Source organism: Cetorhinus maximus, chromosome 8 (genome assembly GCF_964194155.1).
Source record: "Cetorhinus maximus chromosome 8, sCetMax3.hap1.1, whole genome shotgun sequence".
NCBI lineage: Eukaryota > Metazoa > Chordata > Chondrichthyes > Lamniformes > Cetorhinidae > Cetorhinus > Cetorhinus maximus.
In genome coordinates, this window is record NC_135886.1 from 55,935,670 (window position 1) to 55,959,443 (window position 23,774).

A 23,774-nucleotide genomic window follows, 5' to 3' on the forward strand; every position below is an offset into this window, starting at 1 on the left:
AGTTGGTTGGGGGGGGTGGGTGGAGGTGTAGGACAAGTAGAGCTGGATAGAGGGCCAGTGATAGGTGGAGATAACCAAGAGATGTCAGACAAAAGGGCAAAGAGGTGTTGAAGCTGGTGATATTATCTAAGGAATGTGATAATTAAGGGTAGAAAGCAGGACGAGCAAGGTACAGATAGCCCTAGTGGGGGTGGGGGGAAGGAATCGAAAAAGGCTAAAAGGTAGAGATAAAACAATGGATGGAAATACATTTAAAAATAATGGAAATAGGTGGGAAAAGAAAAATCTATATAAATTATTGGAAAAAAGGGGGATCGGAAAGGGAGTGGGGATGGAGGAGAGAGTTCATGATCTAAAATTGTTGAACTCAATATTCAGTCCGGAAGGCTGTAAAGTGCCTAGTCGGAAGATGAGGTGCTGTTCCTCCAGTTTGCGTTGAGCTTCACTGGAACAATGCAGCAGGCCAAGGACGGACATGTGGGCATGAGAGCAGGGTGGAGTGTTAAAATGGCAAGCGACAGGGAGGTCTGCGTCATGCTTGCGGACAGACCGAAGGTGTATAAAATTATAGAATGGTTACAGCACAGGAGGCCATTCGGACCATCATATCCCTGCCAGCTCCCTGCAAGAGCAGTTTAACGAGTCCCACTCCTTCACCTTTTCCTCAAAGCCTGTGATTTTTTTTTCAGCTGCTTCTCCAATTCCCTTTCGAAAGCCTGGATGTGTCTGTAGCACCATCTCAGGCAGTGCAATCCCGATCCTAACCACTCACTTGTGTCTTTGGCTCTTTTCCCAATCACTTAAATCTGTCTCCTCTTGCTCTTGACTTTTCTGTCAACAGGAACAATTTCTTCCCATCTTCTCTGTCCAGACCCTCTATTAAATCTCTTCTCAAACCTCCTCTTCTCTAAGGAAAACAGGCCCAGTTTCTCCCATCCATCCACATAACTGAAGTCCATCGTCCCTGGAATCATTCTCGTGAATCTTTTCTGCAACCTTCCTAATGCCTTCACATCCTTCCTAAAGTGTGGTGCCGGAATTGGACACACGGCCCCAGCTGAGGGTGAACCAGTGTTTTATAAAGGTTCATCATCATCACTTCCTTGCTTCTATTTATAACTCCCAGGGATGCCGTATGTTTTATGACCTTACTAACTTCTGTCGCCACTTTTACTGATTTATGGTCTGAATTTTTCAGTCGGTGGGCAGGCTCGGCGGGAGTGGGCAGGGGCAGCCGCGGAGCCAATCACCACCCGCGATCAGTTCCGCGCTGCCATTTTACACGGGCGGGCCAATTGAGGCCCACCCAGCGCACGATGCGAGCCATAGCGCTCGGCAATACCTGTGCGGGCGGGGGGAGGAGGGAGAGTCGGGGCCAGCGCTCTTTCGTGCATGCGCGTGATAGAGCGCTTCAATCCCCCTGAGGCATGGAGCTGTCTCAGGGAGATTGAATCAATAATTAAATAATTAAATAAGTGGAGAAAACAATTTAATTAAACGTGTCTCCTCGTGTGACTGTGTCACATGAGATGGGACATGTTTTTATATCTCAGAATTTTTATTTATTTATTTACTAAAAGCTTTAGGAAACCTCATCCCGCTCGTGGATGAGATTTCCTAAGAAAGGCGAAGGCCACTTGGCCTTTTCACCTGCCCGCCAACTTTAAGGTTGGATGGGCAGCATTAACAATGACATTAATTACTTCCTTCATGGCCTTAATAGGCCGTTTATAAATTGGTGGGCGCCCACTGGAGTCAGCTGCGCGCCCGCCGACCGAAACATTGCAAGACAGTGCGATGATATCGGGACACACGCCTGACGTCATCACGTGTCATTTTGATATTTCATTCGGCGGGCATGTGCCAGAGGCGGCTGCACACCCGCCAAACTGTCAACGGCCTATTAAGGCCATTAATAAAGCAATTAAACTAGTTAAGAACGCTGCCTGTCCAACCTTAAGGCTGGGGGGCAGGCGAAGAGCCCAAGTGGCCTTCGCGTTTTTCAGGAAACCTCATCCACGGGCGGGATGAGTTTTCCTGAACGTTTAACAAAATAATTAAATAAATTTGAAACACATGAGGTCTATTTTCACCTCCCTTGCTGGGTGTTAATGGTCAGTAATCGACCCAATGATGGGGTTGGTGGGCTTCCTGCCCCTGTTAATACAGACAAGCCATTTTGAAAAGGGGCCTGCACTTGATATCCAAAGTGCCCATCTGAACTGGGCAACAGGTTCCTTTGAATGAGGGAATTGTAATGCTGTGTTTGGGCTGGTCACGCCCTGTGCCATGCTCGCTCTGACCAATCACGCGAGCAATGGAATGGAAAAGGTCAAAGGTCAGTGTTCAATTATGGCTCAGGGCCCCAGAAGGACAAAGTGAAAAATGATCTGGGCCATTGCCACCACAGGAACCCCACCTTCCTCCCTAGGGCCTCAACTCTCCACCCTGGGACTCCCACCCTCTACCCTGGGATCCTCCGCCCTTGGACCCCACCCTCCACAAGCAAGATCTCCAAGCTCTACCCTGTGACCTCCACCTTCCAACACTGCAATCCCTTCCCCTTCACTCAGGGACCAAGGTTGCCTGTAAGCTGCGTGTGTGCACATCCATGCAGCAACTCAGAATGTAGTACACAGGCTGCTCCCATGTTGCTATCTTTAAGATAGTGCTTGTGCATGCAGCTGTGCAAGAAAATGTAAAGATACCACACACTCAGATGAACACTCCGCGCACAGGGAAAAACAGAGAAGACATTGCCCTAGACCCCCACCCTTCAATATTGTGACTCCCACCGCCCCCCAATGATGATTGAAGCTCCCTCCCCACTATTACTCATCTTGCGGGCAGCTGCACTGGTCTGATCTTGAGACCGCAATCCAGCAAGCTGTCTATAGTTTGTGGCCACATTTAAGTGAGGCCAGGGCCTCAAAATAACAGGGGAGGGGGCTTCTTCACCTATAGAATGGACCACCAACCAAAGTTCAAAATGGACTGTCCTCATTCAGCTTGTGGGCCTTCTTCTGTTCCCTGACCTTTCTACTCTTACGTTGTCCATCTCTGTTTTATTTCATTTTGTGTTTTATATCCATGTTAATGCTAGGACACTGGCCGGTAACCACATGCTGTTCTATAGCTGAGGGCAGAACGACACAGGCCAACTGACCTTTGACAGCGGTTTGGTTGAGTGCCTTGGTGAGCCTGTGTGATTGAGCCACACTGAGTGAGCTGGACATTCAGTTGGTCCAATATGAGTAACACAATACTGACAGAAAGAAGAAAGAGTTATTTTTGTAATGCATTTCAGAACCTCAGCACTTCCCAAAGCACTTACAGCCAATCAAGTACTTTAAAGTGAAGCCGGCATTGCAATACCGGAAACGCAGCAGCCTTTTTGCACAACAAGATCCCATAAACAGCACTGTAATAATGGCCAGTTGATTTATCTTACTGATGTTGGTTAAGGGATAAATGCTGTCACTGGGAAAAGTCCCCGGCTCTTTTTCAAATTAGTGTCATATCATCTTATCTAAGCTGCTGAGAGGGCAGATGGGACCTTGTTTATGATGCCAAACAGCAGCATCTCCAACATTGCAGCACTCCCTCAGTACTACACTGAGGCATCAGCTTAGATTTTGTGTTCAAGTCTCTGGAGTGGGATCTGAACCATCGACCTTGTGACTTGGAGGTGAGATTGTTAGTCAGTGAGCCACACTAAAACTGTTTTCACTGCCTGCAGGGTCAGTAATCAGAGGACCTGTAATCTGAGGGATTCGGATGGGCCCCACACCCCTGGAATCACTTGGATGGATGGCTCCGAGGCTACCTGCTGATCCTCCTCCCTATGGGTGCCCAAGGATCCCTGGCTGACTCCTTGAGGAGAAGGGGAAGCTGGAGTGAGATCGAGCTGCCCAGCACCCCTCTCGCGTACACACTGTTGGAGACCAACTATGTCCTCAGCAATGGAGTTCTGCCCGCGCAGCAGTGCAGGAGTGACATCCTGGACCAAGGTCTCCATGGCAGATGTCATCCTGCCAGTGTTGACCTTGGTACCAGCGCTATCACCTCAGACTGAAGGCGGACGGACTCCTCCATCGTGCCTTGCAATCTGAGGAGTGCAGCGGACATCCCTTCCTGATGATCCTGAGCTTGCCTTTGCAGCTCCAGCAACTGTGACATGATTGAGTCCAGAGGCTCGTCATCTGACTCGGACTCAGCAGTGTTCTGGCCTCCAGCAGTCCTCCGAGTGCCGGACACCTGGGAAGTCCCTGCCTCCGCCTGCTGTGGATCAGACAGCGCGATGTGTTCACCAGATTGTGATCCTGATGCTACTCTAAAGCTTGGTTCCACCGAGCTGTGCGTCTCTGCGCTGGTGGAGGGTGTGGGTGAGCGCTGTGACGGGACCTCAGGGAGGGTTTCAGCAGATTCCTGTTCTAAGCTTCCCTCGGAGCTTGATTAGACGCCCTGGGTCATGGACTCTGTCGGCTGCTCCCCAGATGTGCCTGTGAAAGCAAGGGGAGATAATTAGTACATGACAGCGGCCTGTGAAACAGGACATATCACTCACAGCATGGTTGTCTGATGGATGTTGCACTGCTAGATCCTCACTTGGTTGAGCAGAGCCGACCTCACCATCAGCACAGGACCGGTCCCGGTCATCAGCGGCCAGCTGAATGCTCTGTTTTCAAAGTCTGTGAGGACCTTGATGTTGGGCATTCCGCCACCAGTCTGTGACCTCTCCCTCTTGTTGCATGCCAGGCTGTCCTTCATGAATAGAGATGGGGAGAGTGTAAGCAGGTAAATGGGATGCCTGCCAGGCCAGATGATATGTATGCCTGGCATTTGTGGATGGTGTGTGGTCCCATGGATGGGATGAGGACATTGACGGTGTGTGTGAGAGAGTGAATGGCGATGTCGCTTGAACTGGCAGTGAGTGAGGGCCCTGTGGTGCGATGTGTGATGGTTTGTGAATGTGTGTGAGTTGAGAGTGATGAGAAGAGTGACTTACCCTGACGGAACAGAGGAGACCATTCATCCTCATGTGGCACTGGGCGGCTGCCCTTGAATTTAGGGGGTTGGCACTGACCAATGCTGTCACCGCCTCCCAAGCTGGATTGGTGATGTTGCTGCCCTTCCTGCAGACAGAGCAGGGGTAGAGGACATCATGGCGAGCCTCCACTGCGTCTAAAACGCGCTTGAGGGACACGTCATCAAACCTGGGGGGCTTCAGTCTTCTTGCCTTTTGGGGCCATGTCTTCCAGCAGCAGTCCTGGACTGGGAGCATTGCACTTTAAATATAGTATCCGGCGTGAGGAAGCGGCGAGGTGATGGTGTGTCAGGTGAATGAGAGCCTGCCCGCCGTGGAAATGCAGTGTTTCCCGGGAATGCATACTCAATGCGGTGGGATTGGGATGATACGGCGTGAGGAGCTGCCATTGCGGCCGGCAGGTAAAGTGTCATTTTACGCGCCTGCTGCCGCACTTAATGCAAATCAGGGACGATTCCGCTCTATTTAGCAGAAAGAGGGTGAAGTTGAATCAAAGGGGAGCCCTGGGTTTGTAACTGTAAATACACTCACTGGGAATGGGAGTGAGTCTTTCCCTTTGCTCACATTCCCTGGGAAATGCTGGTTGCTTTACAAAATATTCATACACACTGTAATACCCCCACTCTAATATTCATACCTACTTTAGTATTCATACCCACTCTAATATTCATATCCACTCTAATACACTCATTCTAATATTCATACACATTAATCCTTTCATTGAATCTTACAGCATGAAAGGAGGCCATTCAGCCCATCATGCATATGCAAGGTCTTAGAAGGAAGCCAAGGCAATTGGAAAAAAAAGGGAACTGAGCAGCTCAGGCCATTGTCCAGGTATTGTGCTCCTCAAATTTGAGAATGTTTTTCAAAAAGAACTCTAGGTTCAGGCTGGTCAGATCCTTTAGAGGATGGAGGGATTTGCATAGAGCTGACAGTGCAGAAACAGTGTTTTATGCAGCAAGTGGTATGAACCTGGAACTCGCTGCCCACAAGGGTGGTGGAAATGGAAACAATTGATGATTTCAAAAGGAAATTTGACAGCCACTTGAGGGAAATAAATCTGCAGGGCTACAAGGATTGAGTGAGGGGTGGGACTAACTGCATTTGACCTGCAAGAAGCTGGCATAAACTCAATGGGCCAAATGCCCTCCTTTTGTACAATAATGACTCTGTGATTCTGCCCAGCTGACTCTCCTGATGTTTATAATGCAACTGAGCCACCTCCTATTCTCATCACTTCTTCCCACAATGCCCCCGTATCTCTGTATTATCATCTCCCTCATGTGGACATCCTATCAGTACATCAGTGTTTCAACAGCTCCACAAAGTTCCCCATTATCATTGCTCTCGGGGCAAAGAAATCCTTCATAACTTCCTTCCTTGATCTGCTTATGGCCACCTAATATTCATACACATTGTAATATTCATACACACTCCAATACACCCACTCTAATATTCATAGCCACTCTAATACACCCACTCTAATATTCATACACTCTCCGTTATTCATACACACTCTAATACACCCATTCTAACATTCATACACGTTCAAATATTCATACTCACTCTAATATTCATACCCACTCTAATATACCCAACTCTAATATTCATGTCTCTCTAATATTCATACCCACTGCAATGTACGCACACTAATATTCATAACTACCCTAATTTACCCACTCTAATATTCATACACACTCTAATATTCCTACCCTCGCTAATATTAATACCCACTCTAATATACCCACTCTAATATTCATAGCCGCTCTAATATTCGTACTCACTCTAAAATTCATTCTCACTCTAGTATTCATACTCACTCTAGTATTCATACTCACTCTAATATTCATACCAACTCTAATATTCATACCTACTCTAATATTCATACTCATTCTAATATTCATACTTATTCTAATATTCATACCCACTCTAATATTCATACCTACTCTAATATTCATACTCATTCTAATATTCATACCTATTCTAATATTCATACTCATTCTAATATTCATACTTATTCTAATATTCATACCCACTCTAATATTCATACCCACTCTAATATTCATACCTACTCTAATATTCATACTTATTCTAATATTCATACCCACTCTAATATTCATACCTACTCTAATATTCATACTCATTCTAATATTCATACCTACTCTAATATTCATACTCATTCTAATATTCATACCTACTCTAATATTCGTACCCACTCTAATATTCGTACCCACTCTAATATTCCTACACAGTCTAATATTCATACCTACTCTAATATTCATACCCACTCTAATATTCATACCCACTCTAATATTCATACCCACTCTAATATTCATATATTAGAATATTATATGAATATTCTATTCATAGAATAGAAATTATAAAAAGCTTCTGACTATCAACTCTGTCCATGCCACTCATAATTTTGTAAACTTCTATCAAGTCGCCCCCTCAATCTCTGTCACTCTAGTGAGAACAATCCGAGTTTCTCTAACCTCTAACGTAGCTGCTCTAATATTCATACCTACTCTAATATTCGTACCCACTCTAATATTCATATACACTCTAATATACCCACTCTAATATTCATACCTACTCTAATATTCACACCCACCCTAATATCCACAACCACTCTCGAATTGCCCACAAGTTGGAAATGTTTCTCCACATCCATCCCATCATCCTTCCTAATTTTAAAGACTTCTATCAGCTCTCCTCTTCGTCTTCTGTTTTTCAGTGAAGAGAGTTCCAGACCCTTCAATCTTGCCTGATACTTGCATCCTCTCAATCCTCAGAACACGTTTGTAAATCTTTCCTGCATTTTCTCCAGTGCCTCAGTGGGCTTGCTCTTGTGAAGGAACTGGAACTGCACACAGTACTCCAAGTGCAATAATCAGGGCTCTATATCAATGTATTTTTGAATATAAAAGCTGGGAAGCCATGCTGCAGCTGTATAGAACCTTGGTTAGGCCACACTTGGAATATTGCGTGCAATTCTGGTCGCCACATTACCAGAAGGATATGGAGGCATTGGAGAGGGTGCAGAGGAGGTTTACCAGGATGCTGCCTGGTCTGGAGGTTATTAGCTATGAGGAGAGGTTGGAGAAACTCGGATTGTTCTCACTAGAGCGACGGAGATGAGGGGGCGACTTGATAGAAGTTTACAAAATTATGAGTGGCGTGGACAGAGTTGATAGTCAGAAGCTTTTTCCCAGGGTGGAAGAGTCAATTACTAGGGGACATAGATTTAAGGTGAGAGGAGAAAACTTTAGAGGAGATGTGCAGGGCAAGATTTTTACGCAGAGGGTAGTGAGTGTCTGGAATTCGCTGCCAGAGGAGGTGGTGGAAGCAGGTACGATAGTGGTGTTTAAGAGGCAGCTTGATATATACATGAATAGGATGGGAAAAGAGGGATACAGACCCCAGAAGTGCAAAATGTTTTAGTTTGACAGGCAATATGATCGGCACAGGCTTGGAGGGCTGAAGGGCCTGTTCCTGTGCTGTACATTTCTTTGTTCTTTGTTCTTTGTAACATTAGCGCCTACCTGACTTGTCAGAAAGTCCAATTTCAAGGCTGTCCAGCGCTCCCTGCATGAGGAACCTGGTTGAGGATTGGATGAGAGATGGATGACTGAGTCTCACTCCTGAAAAACCATCACAAGGCCCATTTCACACCCTCGTAAAAAAAAATCTCAATTCTTTCCCGAACCTGTGGATCTAGCTGTCATTCTGTGATTGATTACAATCTCCGGTCTGAAATTGGCACACCTCCAGCCCTCTGCAGTTTCTTTCTAACATTGCTGACTCATTGCATTGAGCCTAAATCTTCCAATCAGAGGAAGTTAATCCAGGCTTTGGTCTCTAATGATGATGAAGAGGCAAAGATTCAGTTACTACAAATTAGTGATATGAACTGACAAGTGTATGTGAAATGGAATCCACATTTTAACCTCCTAAGTTTCACTTGTGTATCATCGCAGGTGCCCATTGGCCAATCTGTCCACCGCACACCCCGCCCAAAGAACTCCTTATCCCTTTTAATGAATTGACCAGCAGCCTTCTTCAACTTTTTGAAAGCTGAGTTTAGCATTACTCAATCACTCAGTGGCTTTGTATTTCCATTGATTGCCCACGTTTGCGGCTGTCCTACCCATCAGCCTTATTATTGCATAGAATCATAGAATACTATAGCGCTGAAGGAGGCCTTTCACCCCATCGAGTCTGCATTGGCTTCTAAGCAATGAGGGCACTGTTGAGTGTTGAACGGTGTAGCTGCCCTTAGCCGAGCTGCACACCCCTCCTTGTTTTATAACTCAGGTGCAGTGCTGAAGGAGGCCATTCAGCCCATCGTGTCTGCACCAGCTCTCCCAGTGAGCAATTCCCTTAGTGCCGTTCTCTTACCTTCTCCCTGCAATTTCTTCCTTTTCAGATAACAGCCTAATTCCATTTTGAAAGCCTCGATTGAACCTGCCTCCATCACACTCTCAAGCAGTGCATTCCAGACCCCATCCACTCACTGCTTTAAAAAGTTTTTTCTCATGTCACCATTGCTTCTTTTGCCAATTATTTTAAATCTGTGCCCTCTCGTTCTTGATCCTTTCATGAGTGGGAACAGTTTTTCCCTATCTACTGTGTCCAGACCCTACATGATTTTGACTACCTCTTTCAGATCTCTTCTCAGCCTTCTGTTCTCCAAGGAAAACAGTCCCAATTTCTCCAATCAATCTTCATAACTGAAGTTCCTCATCCCCGGAACCATTCTCGTGAATTTTTCTGTACTCTCTCCAATGCCTTCATATCCTTACTAAAGTATGGTGCCAGAACTGGACACAATACTCCAGCTGAGGTCAAACTAGTGACTTATACAAATTCACCATAACCTCCTTGCTCTTGTACTCTACGTCCCTATTAATAAAGCTGAAGACACTGTATGATTTATTAACTGCTCTCTCCACCTGTCCTGATACCTACAATAAATTATGCACATAAACCCTCAGGTCCCTCTGCTCCTGCACGCCCTTTAGAATTGTACCCTTTATTTTATATTGTCTCTCCATGTTCTTCCTCCCAAAATGAATCACTTCACATTTCTCCACATTGAATTTCATCTACCACCTACGCTCATTCCACCAACTTGTCTACACCCTTTTGAAGTTAGACACTATCCTCCTCACAGTTCATAATGCTTCCAAGTTGAGTATCATCCACAAATTTTGAAATTGTGCCCTGTACACCAAGGTCTAGGTCATTAATATACATCAGGAAAAGCAAGGGCCCCAATACCGACCCCTGGGGAACGCCACTGAAAACCTTCCTCCAGCCCAAAGAAACATCTGTTAACCACTATTCTCTCTTTCCTGTCACTTGGCCAATTCCGTATCCATGTTGCTACTGTCCCTTTTATTCCATGAGCTATAACTTTGTTCACAAGTCTGTTGTGCAAAGGCCTTTTGGAAGTCCATGTACACCACATTAACAGCATTGCCCTCATCAACCTTTTCTGTTACCTCTTCAAAAAACTCCAGCAAGTTAGTTAAACACAATTTTTCCTTAAGAAATCCATGCTGGCATTCCTTAATTAATCCACATTTGTCCATGTGACTATTAATTTTATCCCAAATTATTGTTTCTAGAAGTTTCCTCAACACCAAAGTTAAACTGACTGGCCGGTAGTTGCTGGCCTTCTTTGAACAAGGGCGTAATGTCTGCAATTCTCCAGTCCTCTGGCACCACTGAAAAATTATGGCTGGTACCTTATCAACTCTAACTACTGCCAGCCTATCCAATACCACCTCCTGATCAATGTTAAACCCATTTAGTGTCTGAATTACCTCCTGTTTCACCATGGCCTGGGTAGCATCTTCTTCTTTGGTAAAGACAGAGGCAATGTATTCATTTAATACCTCAGCCATGCCCGCTGCCTTCATGTATAAATACTCTTTAGGGTCCCTAATTGGCCCCACTCCTCCTTTTACCACTCTTTTACTATTTATATAACTCTTTCAGTTTTATATCTTTTTATTTTAGTGTTTAATGGTGGACTTGCATTCGGGGAAATTCTTGAAAAAAGTAAGTAACCGCTTTCTTTATGTGGATCTTTCTATAAACGTCTTGTAGATTTCTGGATGGTTAGTTGGTAGTAACTGTTTACAAAGAGCTTGGAGGCCTGTACCGCAGCCTTGGGCAGGATCCCTCATTCCCCTCTGCCCCCTTTAGTGAGCGGGTTTATTCACAAATTAAAACAGAAAGTGCTGGACGTGTTCAGCAAGTCTGGCAGCATCTGTGGAGAAACAGAGGGCGGAATTTTACGCCGGTGGGATCCTACGGCCTCACCAAAGTCAATGGACTTTTGAATGGCTCGTTGCACTTTACAGCCCCGCCCCCGCCACACTGGGGCCATAAAATTCCGCCCTGAGTTAACATTTCAGGCCCTGACCTTTCATCATAATGTCATCTCCCCACAGTTCTTCAATTGTGAGATGAGAAAGTATCCATGTTCCTCATTGGAGGTAGAATATGTCCAATTGAAAGGGGGAGTCAAACTACTTAAGAATAAGTAAATGCGTGACAGTTATTCAGCAGTGAATGTTATGATTCCTTGTTCCCTGTAGAGAGCTAACCATGATGGATGTGATTGGGTGTGATGCTCATGCAGGTTTGTGAGCCAATCCAATTGCTACTTTATTCTCTTTATTGGATATCTGACTGGCCACTAGACCTGGACTCCAGCCAGACACTCTAGTCACACACAGCTCTACTCCGGGAATGCTCAATGTACAATGTACCCATTGGAGGTACTGGACTGTGGGAGAATTTAATATTTTGCCCTTTTTCACTGCAGGTTGGTGATGAGAATGACATTCTGCCCCACAAGCTGTACAAGGAGCTTCTGAACTCTCTGCAAAGCCAGAGAAATTCCTGCCAGTGTAAGAGGCCCCAATGTTGTTCACCTCTCATGTAATGGACCCTTTGACCAATGAACCTCTGTTCTTTAACACTTTGCTGGTTGGTTTCATCTACTTTGAATGTGTCCACACTTGGTCTGCTCTGGCACAGTGCATTTCCTAAAATGAAACTAACATTAAATGATCATCTTTGTCAATTTCTCCTTAGTCCCCACCTATCGCTGACCTTCTATCCAGCTTCACCTGCTCCACCCCCCTTAAACTGTATAAATTTCATCACATTTCTACTTCTCTGTAGCTCTGAAGAAGAGTCATATTAAACTCGAAATGTTAACTCTGTTTCTCTCTCCAAATTGCTGTCAGACCTGCTGAGTTTTTCCAGCATTTTCTGTTTTTATTTCAAATTTCCAGCATCTCCAGTATTTTGCTTTTATTAAATGATCATGGTTGGATTTTACTGGATTCCTAGTTTGTTTTCAAACTTTTACTAATAGCTCATCATCTGATTTTATCTCTCTTGGTCCTCTCTCTATCTTCCTTCTCTGTATCGGTGGCCTCCTGCACACATCATCCATCCTTATATATCTAATGATCACTCCACTTGGCAGCATCATCTTTCTTCAGCTCCCACTCTTTCAGAGCTTCCAACACCCATTTTCTTTGAAGTATAACAGGGAAAGCTCTTGCCATTTCCCTCAGTCTTTCTTCTTTCTCTTAAATTAAGGCTCCACCTATCCACATTCTTGGTCTCACTCTCTTTTCTGATCACCAGTGAAACTCTTTGTGTCCTCCACCACTAAAACTCAGATTTCTCTTTGTGTCTTCTTTTCTTTTCAATCCCTTCTAACTCAGTATCAAGTCCAAGGTCATCCAGGACTTGAATCTTACACCCAAACCTGAGAGAGTCACTTTTCTTGGACACGGTGATGAGATGCAGGATAAAGCTTGTTATTTGGTCAATCCTCTTGTTTCTGGTCTCTCTTTATACTGTGAACAGTGGCCCTTTGAGCTTTACTTCCTTTGAAGCTCCAAATGAACAATGCTGCTCCCTCTTCACCTTCCTGCATCCTCACTGTATTGAAATGAAAACTGATTGCTTTGCCTCCCTGAACTCCTTATTTCCTGACTATGGAACTCTCCATCACTGTCTGTCTCCCCTTCTTCTTTCAAATACAATTTCTGGTTCCCTTTGCCTTTTCTGTCTTTCAGTGGTTGTGTTGGTTTGTGAATCAATCCAAACCTATTGGTTCAAGGTGGACTGCTTTACATGCTTGTTTACTTCTGATTAACATTTCCAAACCACCCCAATAAGTATTAATTGAAACAAAAAAGCATATTGTTGAAGACACTGTTAATAAACCATTGATCATTCAGTTGGAATGTTTGGAAAGACTGAACTAACTGGTAACAGAGCTATCACCATAACTCCGTAGGGGCCATCACCATAGGGGTCACACCCCTAGCCAAGCTGTTCTAGTACAGCTACAACATTGGCATCTACCCGGCAAGGTGGAAAATTGCCCAGGACACAAAAAGCCGGACAAATCCAACCTGGCCAATTATCGTCCCATCAGTCTACTCTCCATCATCAGTAAAGTAATGGAAGGGGTCGTCAACAGTGCTATCAAGCAGCACTTGCTTAGCAATAACCTGCTCCCTGATGCCCAGTTTGGGTTCAACCATCACCCCTTGATGTTCAATGGTATTACCATCACTAAATCCCCCACTATTTAACATCTTGGGGGTTACCTTTGACCAGGAACTGAACTGGACCAGCGATATAAATACTGTGGCTGCAAGAGCAGGTCAGAGGCTAGGAATTCTGCAACAAGTAACTCACCTCCTGACTCCCCAAAGCCTGTCCGCCATCTACAAGGCACAAGTCAGGAGTGTGATGGAATACTCCCCACTTGCCGGATGAGTGCAGCTCCCACAACACTCAAGAAGCTTGACAAAGCTTCTCATCCAGGACAAGGTGGCCCGCTTGATTGGCACCACATCCACAAACATTCACTCCCTCCACCACGGACACACAGTAGCAGCAGTATGTACCACCTACAAGACACGCTGCAGGAATTCACCAAGGTTCCTTCAACCGCACCTTCCAAACCCACGACCACTACCATCTAGAAGGACAAAGGCAGCAGAACGATGGGAACACCACCACCTAGAAGTTCCCCTCCAAGTCACTTACCATCCTGACTTGGAAATATATCGCTGTTCCTTCACTGTCACTGGATCAAAATCCTGGAACTCCCTCCCTAACAGCACTGTGGGTGTACCTACACCACATGGACCGCAGCAGTTCAAGAAGGCAGCTTACCACCACCTTCTCAAGGGCAACCAGAGATCAGTAATAAATACTGGCCCAGCCAGCAGAGCCCACATCCCTTGAATGAATAAAAAATAGTGAAGCTAGCAGATGTCAATTCTTGTCGTACCTATTAGTTTACTGCTGCATCATCACACTCTTCCCTGAAGAAGAGTGTGAAATAGCCTAACAATTCGCAGGCTCATTAATGTGACAGACCTTCATCTTTATCCCAACTGATAGTGTGGTGGGGCAGCGGATTACTTCTACTGGAGGAGGGTTTCCTCGATTTTCACAACCCATATGATCAGGTGGGGCCACCCACACCCATCAGACACATGCATCCCACTGGATATCAATCCAGACCTCTGATCCGGAGCTCCAGTCTCCACTCACCATGACTGGCCTTTTGAACCTGGCACCTTCCTCCTCAGCATTGAGCCAATGACTCACTGTGTGGGTTACTCGTTATAGAAGATGACATGCACTTGGCATATTGGCATGCCACAGGCATAGCTGCATAAATCTTCATAGAATCTTATGGCACAGGAGGCCAGTCAGCCCATTGTGCCTGTACCAGCTCTTTGAAAGAGCTATCCAATTAGTCTCACTCCGCTGCTCTTTCCCCACAGCCCTGCAATTTTTCCACTTCAGGTATTTATCCAATACTTTTTTGAAGGTTATTACTGAATCTGCTTCCACTACCCTTTCAGGCAGAGCCTTTCTGATCACAAGAACTTGCTATGTAGAAAAACACTTTCCTCATGTTGCTCCTGTTTCCATTAACTTTTACTTTAACTCTGGTTATCGGCCTTTCGTCTACCTTTAGGGGAAACTTTGGAAGCAATTCTGAGGGACAGAATTAATCTACACTTGGAGAGGCAGGGATTAATCAAGGACAGTCAGCATAGCTTTGTTAAGGAGAGGTCATGTCTGACCAATTTGATTGAATTTTCCGAAGAGGTGACCAGGTGTGTAGATGAGGGCAATGTATTTGATGTAGTCTACTTGGGCTTCAGCAAGGCTTTTGATAAGATCCTGCATGGGAGACTGATAATGAATGTAAGAGCCTATGGGATCCAAGGCAATTTGGCAAATTGGATCCAGAATTGGCTGAGTGGCAGGAAGCAGAGGGTGATAGTCGAGGGGTGTTTTTGTGACTGGATGTCTGTGTCCAGTGGGGTTCCACAGGGATCAGTGTTGGGTCCCTTGCTGTTTGTGGTATATATAAATGATTTAGACTTGAATGTAGGAGGGTTGATCAGTAAGTTCGCGGATGACATGAAAATTGGTGGGGTGGTAAATAGTGAGGAGGATAGCCTTAGATTACAGGAGGATATAGACGGGCTGGTCAGATGGGCTGATCAGTGGCAAATGGAATTTAATCCAGTTAAGCATGACGTGATGCACTTGGGCAGGACAAACAAGGCACGGGAATACACGATGAATGGTAGGACCCAGGGAAGTACCGAGGATCAGAGGGACCTTGGTGTGCATGTCCACCAGTCCCTTAAGATAGCAGGATAGGTAGATAAGGTGGTTAAGAAGGCATATGGGATACTTGCCTTTATTAGCCGATGCATAGAATATTAGAGCAGGGAGGTTATGCTGGAACTGTATGAAACGCTGGTTGGGCCACAGCTAGAGTATTGCGTGCGGTTCTGGAATCCGCATTACAGGAAAGATGTGATTGCACTAGAGAGAGTGCAGAGGAGATTTACCAGGATGTTGCCTGGGCTGGAGAGTTTTAGTTATGAGGAGAGATTGGATAGACTGGGGTTATTTTCCCTGGAGCAGAGGGGATTGAGGGGGGACATGACTGAGATGTATAAAATGATGAGGGGCATAGATAGGGTAGACAGGAAGGAACTTTTCCCCTTGGTGAAGGGATCAATAACCAGGGGGCATAGATTTAAGGTCAGGGGCAGGAGGTTTCGAGGGAATGTGAGGAAGTATTTGTTCACCCAGAGGGTGGTGGGAATCTGGAACTCACTGCCTGAAAGGGTGGTAGAGACAGAAACCCTCATAATATTTAAGAAGCATTTGGATGTACACTTGCGATGCCATGGCATACAAGGCTATGGGCCTAGTGCTGGAAAATGGGATTAGAATAGTTAGGTACTTGTTTGACCGGTGCAGCCTCAATGGGCCGAAGGGCCATTTCCTGTGCTGTAGACCGCTATGACTCTATAAATGTGAGCTGTTAAATGGAGAAATTTAGCATTTTACTTACTATTGTAAAGGATTCTGGTGTAAGGCACCCTCATTGAAAAGTGAACAAGAAAGCATGATGCATGTTAAGGTTTGATGGTCTGGTTTTTAAGAGCCTGCAACTGAAGATTGTTGTGTGTTTGACAGAATGTAGTGAACTATCCTGTGGTAAGGTGGTGCTGTTATTAATCTATCCCTATATTGTATTGCCCAACAGCCAGCCAGGAGTTGAACAAAATGGTGACAAATACCTTTGTGCTTTTCTTTATTAAAATCGTTGGGCATTATCCTGCTCACCTTAAACGAAAAGACAATGAGACCACCTTCCAAGACAAGCAATTCCGCAAATCCGTCACATCTAAATCCATCCGCAGGTTTCTCAAAACCTTCATGGTGACGCAGACGTTCTCGTTGTTTATTCAGGAGCTCCAGGGACGCCCTTGTTCTCAGGAAGGTAAGACAACACAATCAGGTGACTTCTGCTGACCATAGGGCCAACCCATCGCCCGTCCGTCCTGTGCAAGCCTAGGACATTGGCTATCTGGCTCTGCACCACCCAGAACAACACTATTTCTGTCCCATTCCTCTCAGGCCACTTTTCATCCTTAGCCCATCGCATCCCATCCCCAGCCAATTCTCCAAATCACAGTGTGCGATAAAGCACAGGGCATCACCAAGGAGTTCAAACAGAAACACCAAATAAACACATTCTGCCCTTATTCAGATTTGAAAAAAGGTCAAAACCCTTGCAGAAGAAAGGATGGATACGACCCATTCAAACCTTTCATGGGTCCTGCAGACCCTATGCACACTCTACTCTATCATGGACCCTACCCATTTACTTAATCCTGCACTACAGCCTGTCTACTCTGTACCCTATCTAACCTCCCTCCCTCTTTCTCCAGGGTTTTTCGAGCAGAAGATAAGAGAGCATCAGGAGAGCAGAAATAAAGTAAAATAGGTTACTTTATACCGAAGAGAGGAGCTGACATCAGGAGGACCATCGATTGTTAGGCTGCAACCTCTCCCCGGCCTGTCAAGCAAAGGCCAGAAATACAGAGCCACTAAATGCTCAGGGTCAAAGAAGGAGGCGGATACCTCAAAAGCTTGTCGTCATTGCAAGTGGCTTGTAAATATTGAATGTTTGTATTTAAATAGACTAATTTCTGAACGGACTATTTGGAAGAGAGAAAGCGATATAGAGGAGATCTTTGAATATTTTAAACAATGGTTTCATTGACTTGTTTTCTTCCTGTCCTCAAACTTTATTTTGTCTTTTTGTTTCGTGAATGTGATATCAATGCCAGGCAGGTAATGTTTGAAACCTCATTCTGTGCTGCTCCTGCATGACCACTGATTCAAGGGTCAATTCGAACCTGACCAACCCATTGGGTGGGCAGATCCTGATCGAATGGGTTACTGTACCATCCTGTGATCCTGATCATTTTCATTCTAAACTGCAGGTGGATGAGCCAACTGCTTGAAGCAGTCTCATATTTAAACTGGATCCTATTATGGACCAGGACCCCGATGCAATTTTAACCAGGGCCTGAGTGGGGAATCAGCTATGACTCTGCGTTTAGGCAGTGGAAAGTCGGAAGACAGGTCAGTCTAAGGATTTCCCATGTTGTGTCAGATGCTTAGTGCAGCCTCCCCTGCCCCTAGACTCCCTGTTCTGAAACACCTCCCCTCCCCCGCTCCTCACTGTATACCAAGAAACGGGGGGCGGGAGGGGGGGCTGCCCGTCACAGCTGTTTAGCTTTGTTTTCAGTTATTGTGCTCCACAACATCATTAGCTGTGGCTCAGAGGTGACACTCAAACCTCTGAAACAGAAGGTTGTAAGGCAGCATTTAACAGCTGGCGGCCATCCCACCCCACCACTGAAAAGGTTGACAGGGAGCTTTCTCCCGCTCGCCAAGAATGCTAATTGGCTGAGGTGGAAGTCCTGCCTATGAGAGCTACTAACCATCTGATTGGCCAGCAGTGCTCTGGCCCCAGCAGCATCACTGGGAGTGGTGGCCAATACTGGGACTGCATCCAGTCTGAGTGAAGAAAAGTCAGGACCTGGATAGGAGGTGAGTCTGGCCAGGGTGCTCTTGGTGGGCCCAGGACTGGAGGACCTGGGGAAGAGATGTAAAAGCAAGGTGGGGAGGGGCACGGGCCAGGACGGGGGAATAAAGGACCCCTAATATCGCAAGGGTCAGTGAATAGAACACCGCCCCCTTTCCCACCTGAGGCCCAAGCAAGCTACCCTATCAGGTTCCCCACTGATCAGACCTTCTCCTGCCGGCTGGAAAATTGTGGCCAGGACAGGAAGTGGTTCTTCAATGACTGTTAATTAGGCTGCCTTAGGCCTTGCCCAGCACCTGGAAACCTGCAGCATGGTCATGGGCGGGCAGTTAGGTGGCAGGAAAGTCACCTGCAAAATTTTTCGGGACCCTCGTCTGCACACCCTCCAGTGGGGTGGCCATAACATGCTATCCATGGATTCAATTGCCACTCCAGAGACTTGAGAGCATAATCCAGGCTGTCACTCCAGTGCTGAGGGAGTGCTGCACTGTCAAAGGTACTGCCTTTCACTGAGATGTTAAATCAATGGGCGTTTACTCTGTCCAGTGAATGTAAAGAATCCCATGGTACTATTCAAATAATTCAAAGCTCATCCTGATGCATTGACCAACATTTATCCAACATCATTAAAACAGATTATCATTTTTTTATCACACTGCTGTGAAGGACTTTGGGATATCTGATGATTAGGAAGGTTGCTATATAAATGCAAGTCTTTCTTTCCCTGCACACCCACTTCAGACAGGAATTGGACCACTAGTTAAAATAGCTCGGGCCTGAGCGTGTTTCATCTGATTGAAACCCATTTAGGGTTATAAAGGATCCTGTGGTTTCTTTGCTACTGGGGCCTTTCTGCCGAGGTGTTCTAGAATTCAGACTGTTCACTGTGATGTGATAGAGACAATTGTTAATTGTACACTTACTCCGTTAACTTGTCCTTTCTGATTCTACTGTGAAATTTCTACCAATGCACAAAGCATGGTGACACACTGGCTATACATAAACAGCACTGGAAATGGAGATTTTGAATAAAATTCTTTATTGAAATCTTTTTGCTATAATGAAATAAGACAAAGGAATACTCAGACCAGGAAAATTCCAAGTCTAATTCCTGCTCTAAATCACTTCAAAACACATTTTGGAATTTCAAATAATAACCTGGGTGAAACTTTGTGTGATACCTTGTTAAAAATGTAACTGTTGAGCTAAACTTGGCTCTCAAAGGATTAAATTGACAGGTCAGCAGGACTGCTCTTTTCAGGTACAGCCATTCCTGCCCAAAGTCAAGTGACCTTTGGCTAGTCCGTCATCTCTTCCATCCTGTTCATGACAATTCCTGCTGAGGGCGGGACTAGAAAGTCCTGGCCCTGGTCTTTCTCCCTGTCCAGCCACTACTAATTCACATTAATAGTGTTGGTGACAACCCAATTCATTTGAGCTCCGCAGGGTCATTACCAAGTTAGGCTGGAAGGTTCTGCTCTTGAAGGGAAATAGCACAGTCAGTTTCAGTTTTCATTATTGGGACATTGCAACAGAGGTAGTGCCTGTGTGAGAAACTGGGAATGTCCGATGGGGATACAGGACACCCGGGGATATCTATGTGTGCTGGATTATACATAGTGGATGAAAGTGCTGAGATTGATGTTTCGTGGGCAGCATCACTCCAGGATCTGCCCACCTCGGGAGAAGTGTTCCTGGATCGGGTGGTGTGTGACCCCCCTCAATCTGAGCTCTGGATGGCCCTGCAGTGCTGTCTGTTGAGCCTCATCAATCTTCCTTCCTCTGACGAGCAAGCAGAGTTCTCGTCCACATGGCTCTCCTCCAATTCCATCACTCTCTGCAGGACCATGTTGTGCAGGATTCAGCAGACCAGAAGAATGCAGGACATCCTTGCAAGGTCTTTGCTGGACTGTACCCTCCCTCCCCACACCCCCTCCCCAACTGGTCAAGGCATCGGAAATTCATCTTCAGGAGGCTGACGGCCTCTCAATATTGGCCCGTGTGGTGAAATGGCAGTGTTTGTGTCACACCTGTGGAGAGTCACACAGATATCAGCAGCCATCTCTTTAATGGATAACCCTTGTCAGTCAGGAGACATCCAGAGGTAGTCTGCTGGTATGAACAGCTGAGAAAACCATAACTGCCTGAGGATAAATGATGAATCATGGCAGCTTCCAGGAAACCTAGTGTACACCGGAAGAAACTGCTTGCAATGGCCACACACTAAACGCACATTGAATGAGTGAAACCCCTGTCTGTTGGTTGGCACATGGGTACTGTCGATCATGTGCTGTACCTGGGGGGAGTGCTGCCATGGAAACATTCCCACAGTCCTTTGTGCCTGACTGGCCCCATCTGTGGTAAATCTGGTGAAGTCCAGTACCCACAAATAGAGGCCATACATCACCTGAGTATTTTTTATTCACTCCTGGCATCTGAGTGTCACTGGCAAGGCCAGCATTTATTGCCCATCCCTAATTGCCCTTGAGAAGTTGGTGGTGAGCTGCCTTCTTGAACCGCCGCAGTCCATGTGATGTAGGTACATCCACAGTGCTGTTAGGAATGGAGTTCCAGGATTTTGACCCAGCAACAGGGAAGGAACGGCCGATATATTTCCAAGTCAGGGTGGTGAGTAAGTAAGAGGCGCACAGTCACAGAGGGAAGGCTTCGGCCTGGGTGAGACAGAGACCGAGTATATTTGGGAATTTGGTTCAAAATGGGAATTCAACTGGAAAATCTTTTTCAAGTTCAATTTTAGAGTAAGAGTTAGATTCTGACCGAGAACTAGCAGCCTTTTAAGTAAGTTAAATTGCTTAGTTAAACAGGCAACTGCCTTATTGGCAGTTAACTGTCAATCACCTGAAAGACCTTGTCCGAATAGGTGCCTGAATAGGTGTTGATTACGGTAGCAGGAAGATAAACTAGAGAGTGACTCATCACAGCTTTATATAAGAAAGTGACTTTTAAAGCGCACAGTCAGCAAGGGGCACATGGAGGGGAGTGCAGGAGCCTCGGCCCTTGCAATTGTCCAACAAGGTTGAGGTTTTTTCAGCTTGTTTAGATGGGAGTGGGGGCTGAAGGGTGGATGAGCTAATTGGTCATGGCACCGTGGTACAAAAAGCTATTCAAATGAGGAGAGTTACAAGGAATGCAGTGGTGGTAGGGGATGGTATAGTCAGGGGGATTGACACTGTTCTCTGCAACAAAGAGCGTGAGTCCAGACGGCTCTGCTGCCTGTCCGTTGCCAGGGTTTGGGACATCTGCTCGTGGCTGGCTGGAAAGGAACATGCAGTGGGAGGGGGAGGACCCAGTCATTGTGGTCCACATAGGCAGGACAAAGAAGGAGGTTCTGCATAGTCAGGAGGAGGCACTAGGCACCAAATTAAGAAGCAGAACCTCAAAGGTCATAATTTCTGGATTATTATCTGAGCCATGTGGAAATTGGCACAGGACAAATCAGATTAGAGAGATGAATACGTGGCTCAAAGATTGGTGTGGGAGAAGTGGGTTCCAGTTGGTGGGGCACTGACACCAGTACTGGGGAAAGTGGGATCTGTACTGTTGGGGCAGTCTACACCCAAACCGTGCTGGGGCTGGAGTCCTCACGAGCTGCATAACTAGGGAAGTAGAGAGAGTTTTAAACTAAATAGTGGGGGCAAGAGGTCAAATTTGAGAAGATGTGGTAAATCAAGGAGTAGAGACAAAGCAAAAGAGAAAGGTATTATTACAGGAAATGAAAAACAGACTGTGACAGGAAGGGATAGAAGAGTACAAATCTCACAGTAAATCACCAGATGAGACTAGAGATTATAAAAAGAATAAAAGGCTAAAACTAAAAGCTCTGTATCTGAATGTACAAAGCATTTGAAACAAAACAGATGAACTGAGAGTGCACCTACAAAATAAATAAGTACAATTTGATAGTCATTACAGAGACATGGCTGCAGTTTTTCCGGGTATTTTTGTTTTTGTTTGACATAGATTCAAGTTAAGTGGCAGGAGGTGAAGGGGGGACATGATGAAGAACTTTTTTACGCAGAGGGTAGTGGGTGTCTGGAATTCGCTGCCCAAGTTGGTGGTAGAGGCAGAAACTCTAAACTCTTTTAAAAAGTACCTGGATCTGCACCTTAAGTGCTGTAAGCTGCAGGGCTATGGACCGGGTGCAGGAAGGTGGGATCAGAAAGGGCACCTGGGTGTCCTCGGGCTGGCATGGACCAGATGAACCGAATGGCCTCCTTCTGTGCTGTAACTTTTCTATGGTTCTATGCAGGGCTGGATTTTCCAGCAGGCTTTGGGAACTTAACCTCAGGACCAAATGAGGGTTCTGAATAATGAGGCCAGTGGTTCAACTTTCCCGGAGGCAACTTCCCCATTAGCTACACCCTCACACAACACCCCATTAAGGATGTGGGTGGGGTCTCGATGCTCAAGGCACAATTTGAGGGCTGGTAGCTCTGGAGCCTCAGCAGCAGAGGTGGGCACTGCTAAGGCAGGTCAATGTTCCCTCACTGGGTCAAAATTCTGGAACTCTCTCCCTAACAGCACTGTGGGTGTACCTACACCACATGGACTGCAGTGGTTCAAGAAGGCAGCTCACCACCACCTTCTCAAATTAGGGATGGGCAATAAATGCTGACCTAGCCAGCGACGCCCACATTCCATTTTATTTCCTTCCCCCAGACCCATGGCGAGCTATTAACCTCAGCAGCCTCTTTTAATATTGAAGACCTCTTTTATCAGGTGGTACCGCGTCCCCCCCTCACCAAATAATAATCTCACTGTTTTATCTGGAAATTCAGGAATGCATAGTCCCTTTCTCAAGCTCTAACCAGATTCCCAAAGGTTCCGTAAGGGGCAGGATCAGCCACACATCAGTCACTCTATGTGGGTAAAGACCAACAATCTTCAGTATTTGGTGCCCATGCCTGAAATGGGCATTAAGTTTTTACATATTAAATTAGGAGGACAATATCAATTTGAAGCTTCCACTGCAAAATTGCTTTACCCTGAGGCAGCCAATAAGATAGGTCTACCTGGGTCCATCTCGGTCTAACTGGGTCCATTTAGGTCTACCTGAGTGTAACTAGGTCCATCTGAGTCCACTTGGGGTCTACCTGGTAAAGTACAACTCGCAGTTTTGCTTGTGTAAAAACCTCACCCAAAGACTTTGTTCTACTGGTAGAGGTGGACCATTTTTAAGAGCCCTGTAAGTAAGTACGAGATTAT

The 23,774-nt window shown here is 45.8% G+C and overlaps 1 protein-coding gene across 5 annotated transcripts in view; it reads left to right on the plus strand.

Moving 5' to 3' along the window:
• The window catches only part of LOC144683645 (DENN domain-containing protein 2D-like), a 119,612-nt gene extending 100,017 nt beyond the window's left edge, over positions 1-19,595 (plus strand). For all 5 annotated transcript variants that reach the window (XM_078546891.1, XM_078546889.1, XM_078546888.1 and 2 more), the window contains exons 10-13: positions 11,078-11,119; positions 11,892-11,976; positions 16,695-16,931; positions 17,383-19,595. In XM_078546891.1, the coding sequence (XP_078403017.1) occupies positions 11,078-11,119; positions 11,892-11,976; positions 16,695-16,931; positions 17,383-17,438 (420 nt within the window). In that variant the 3' untranslated portion in view covers positions 17,439-19,595. The remainder of the gene's footprint in view (positions 1-11,077; positions 11,120-11,891; positions 11,977-16,694; positions 16,932-17,382) is intronic.
• Positions 19,596-23,774: the final 4,179 nt, after the last annotated feature.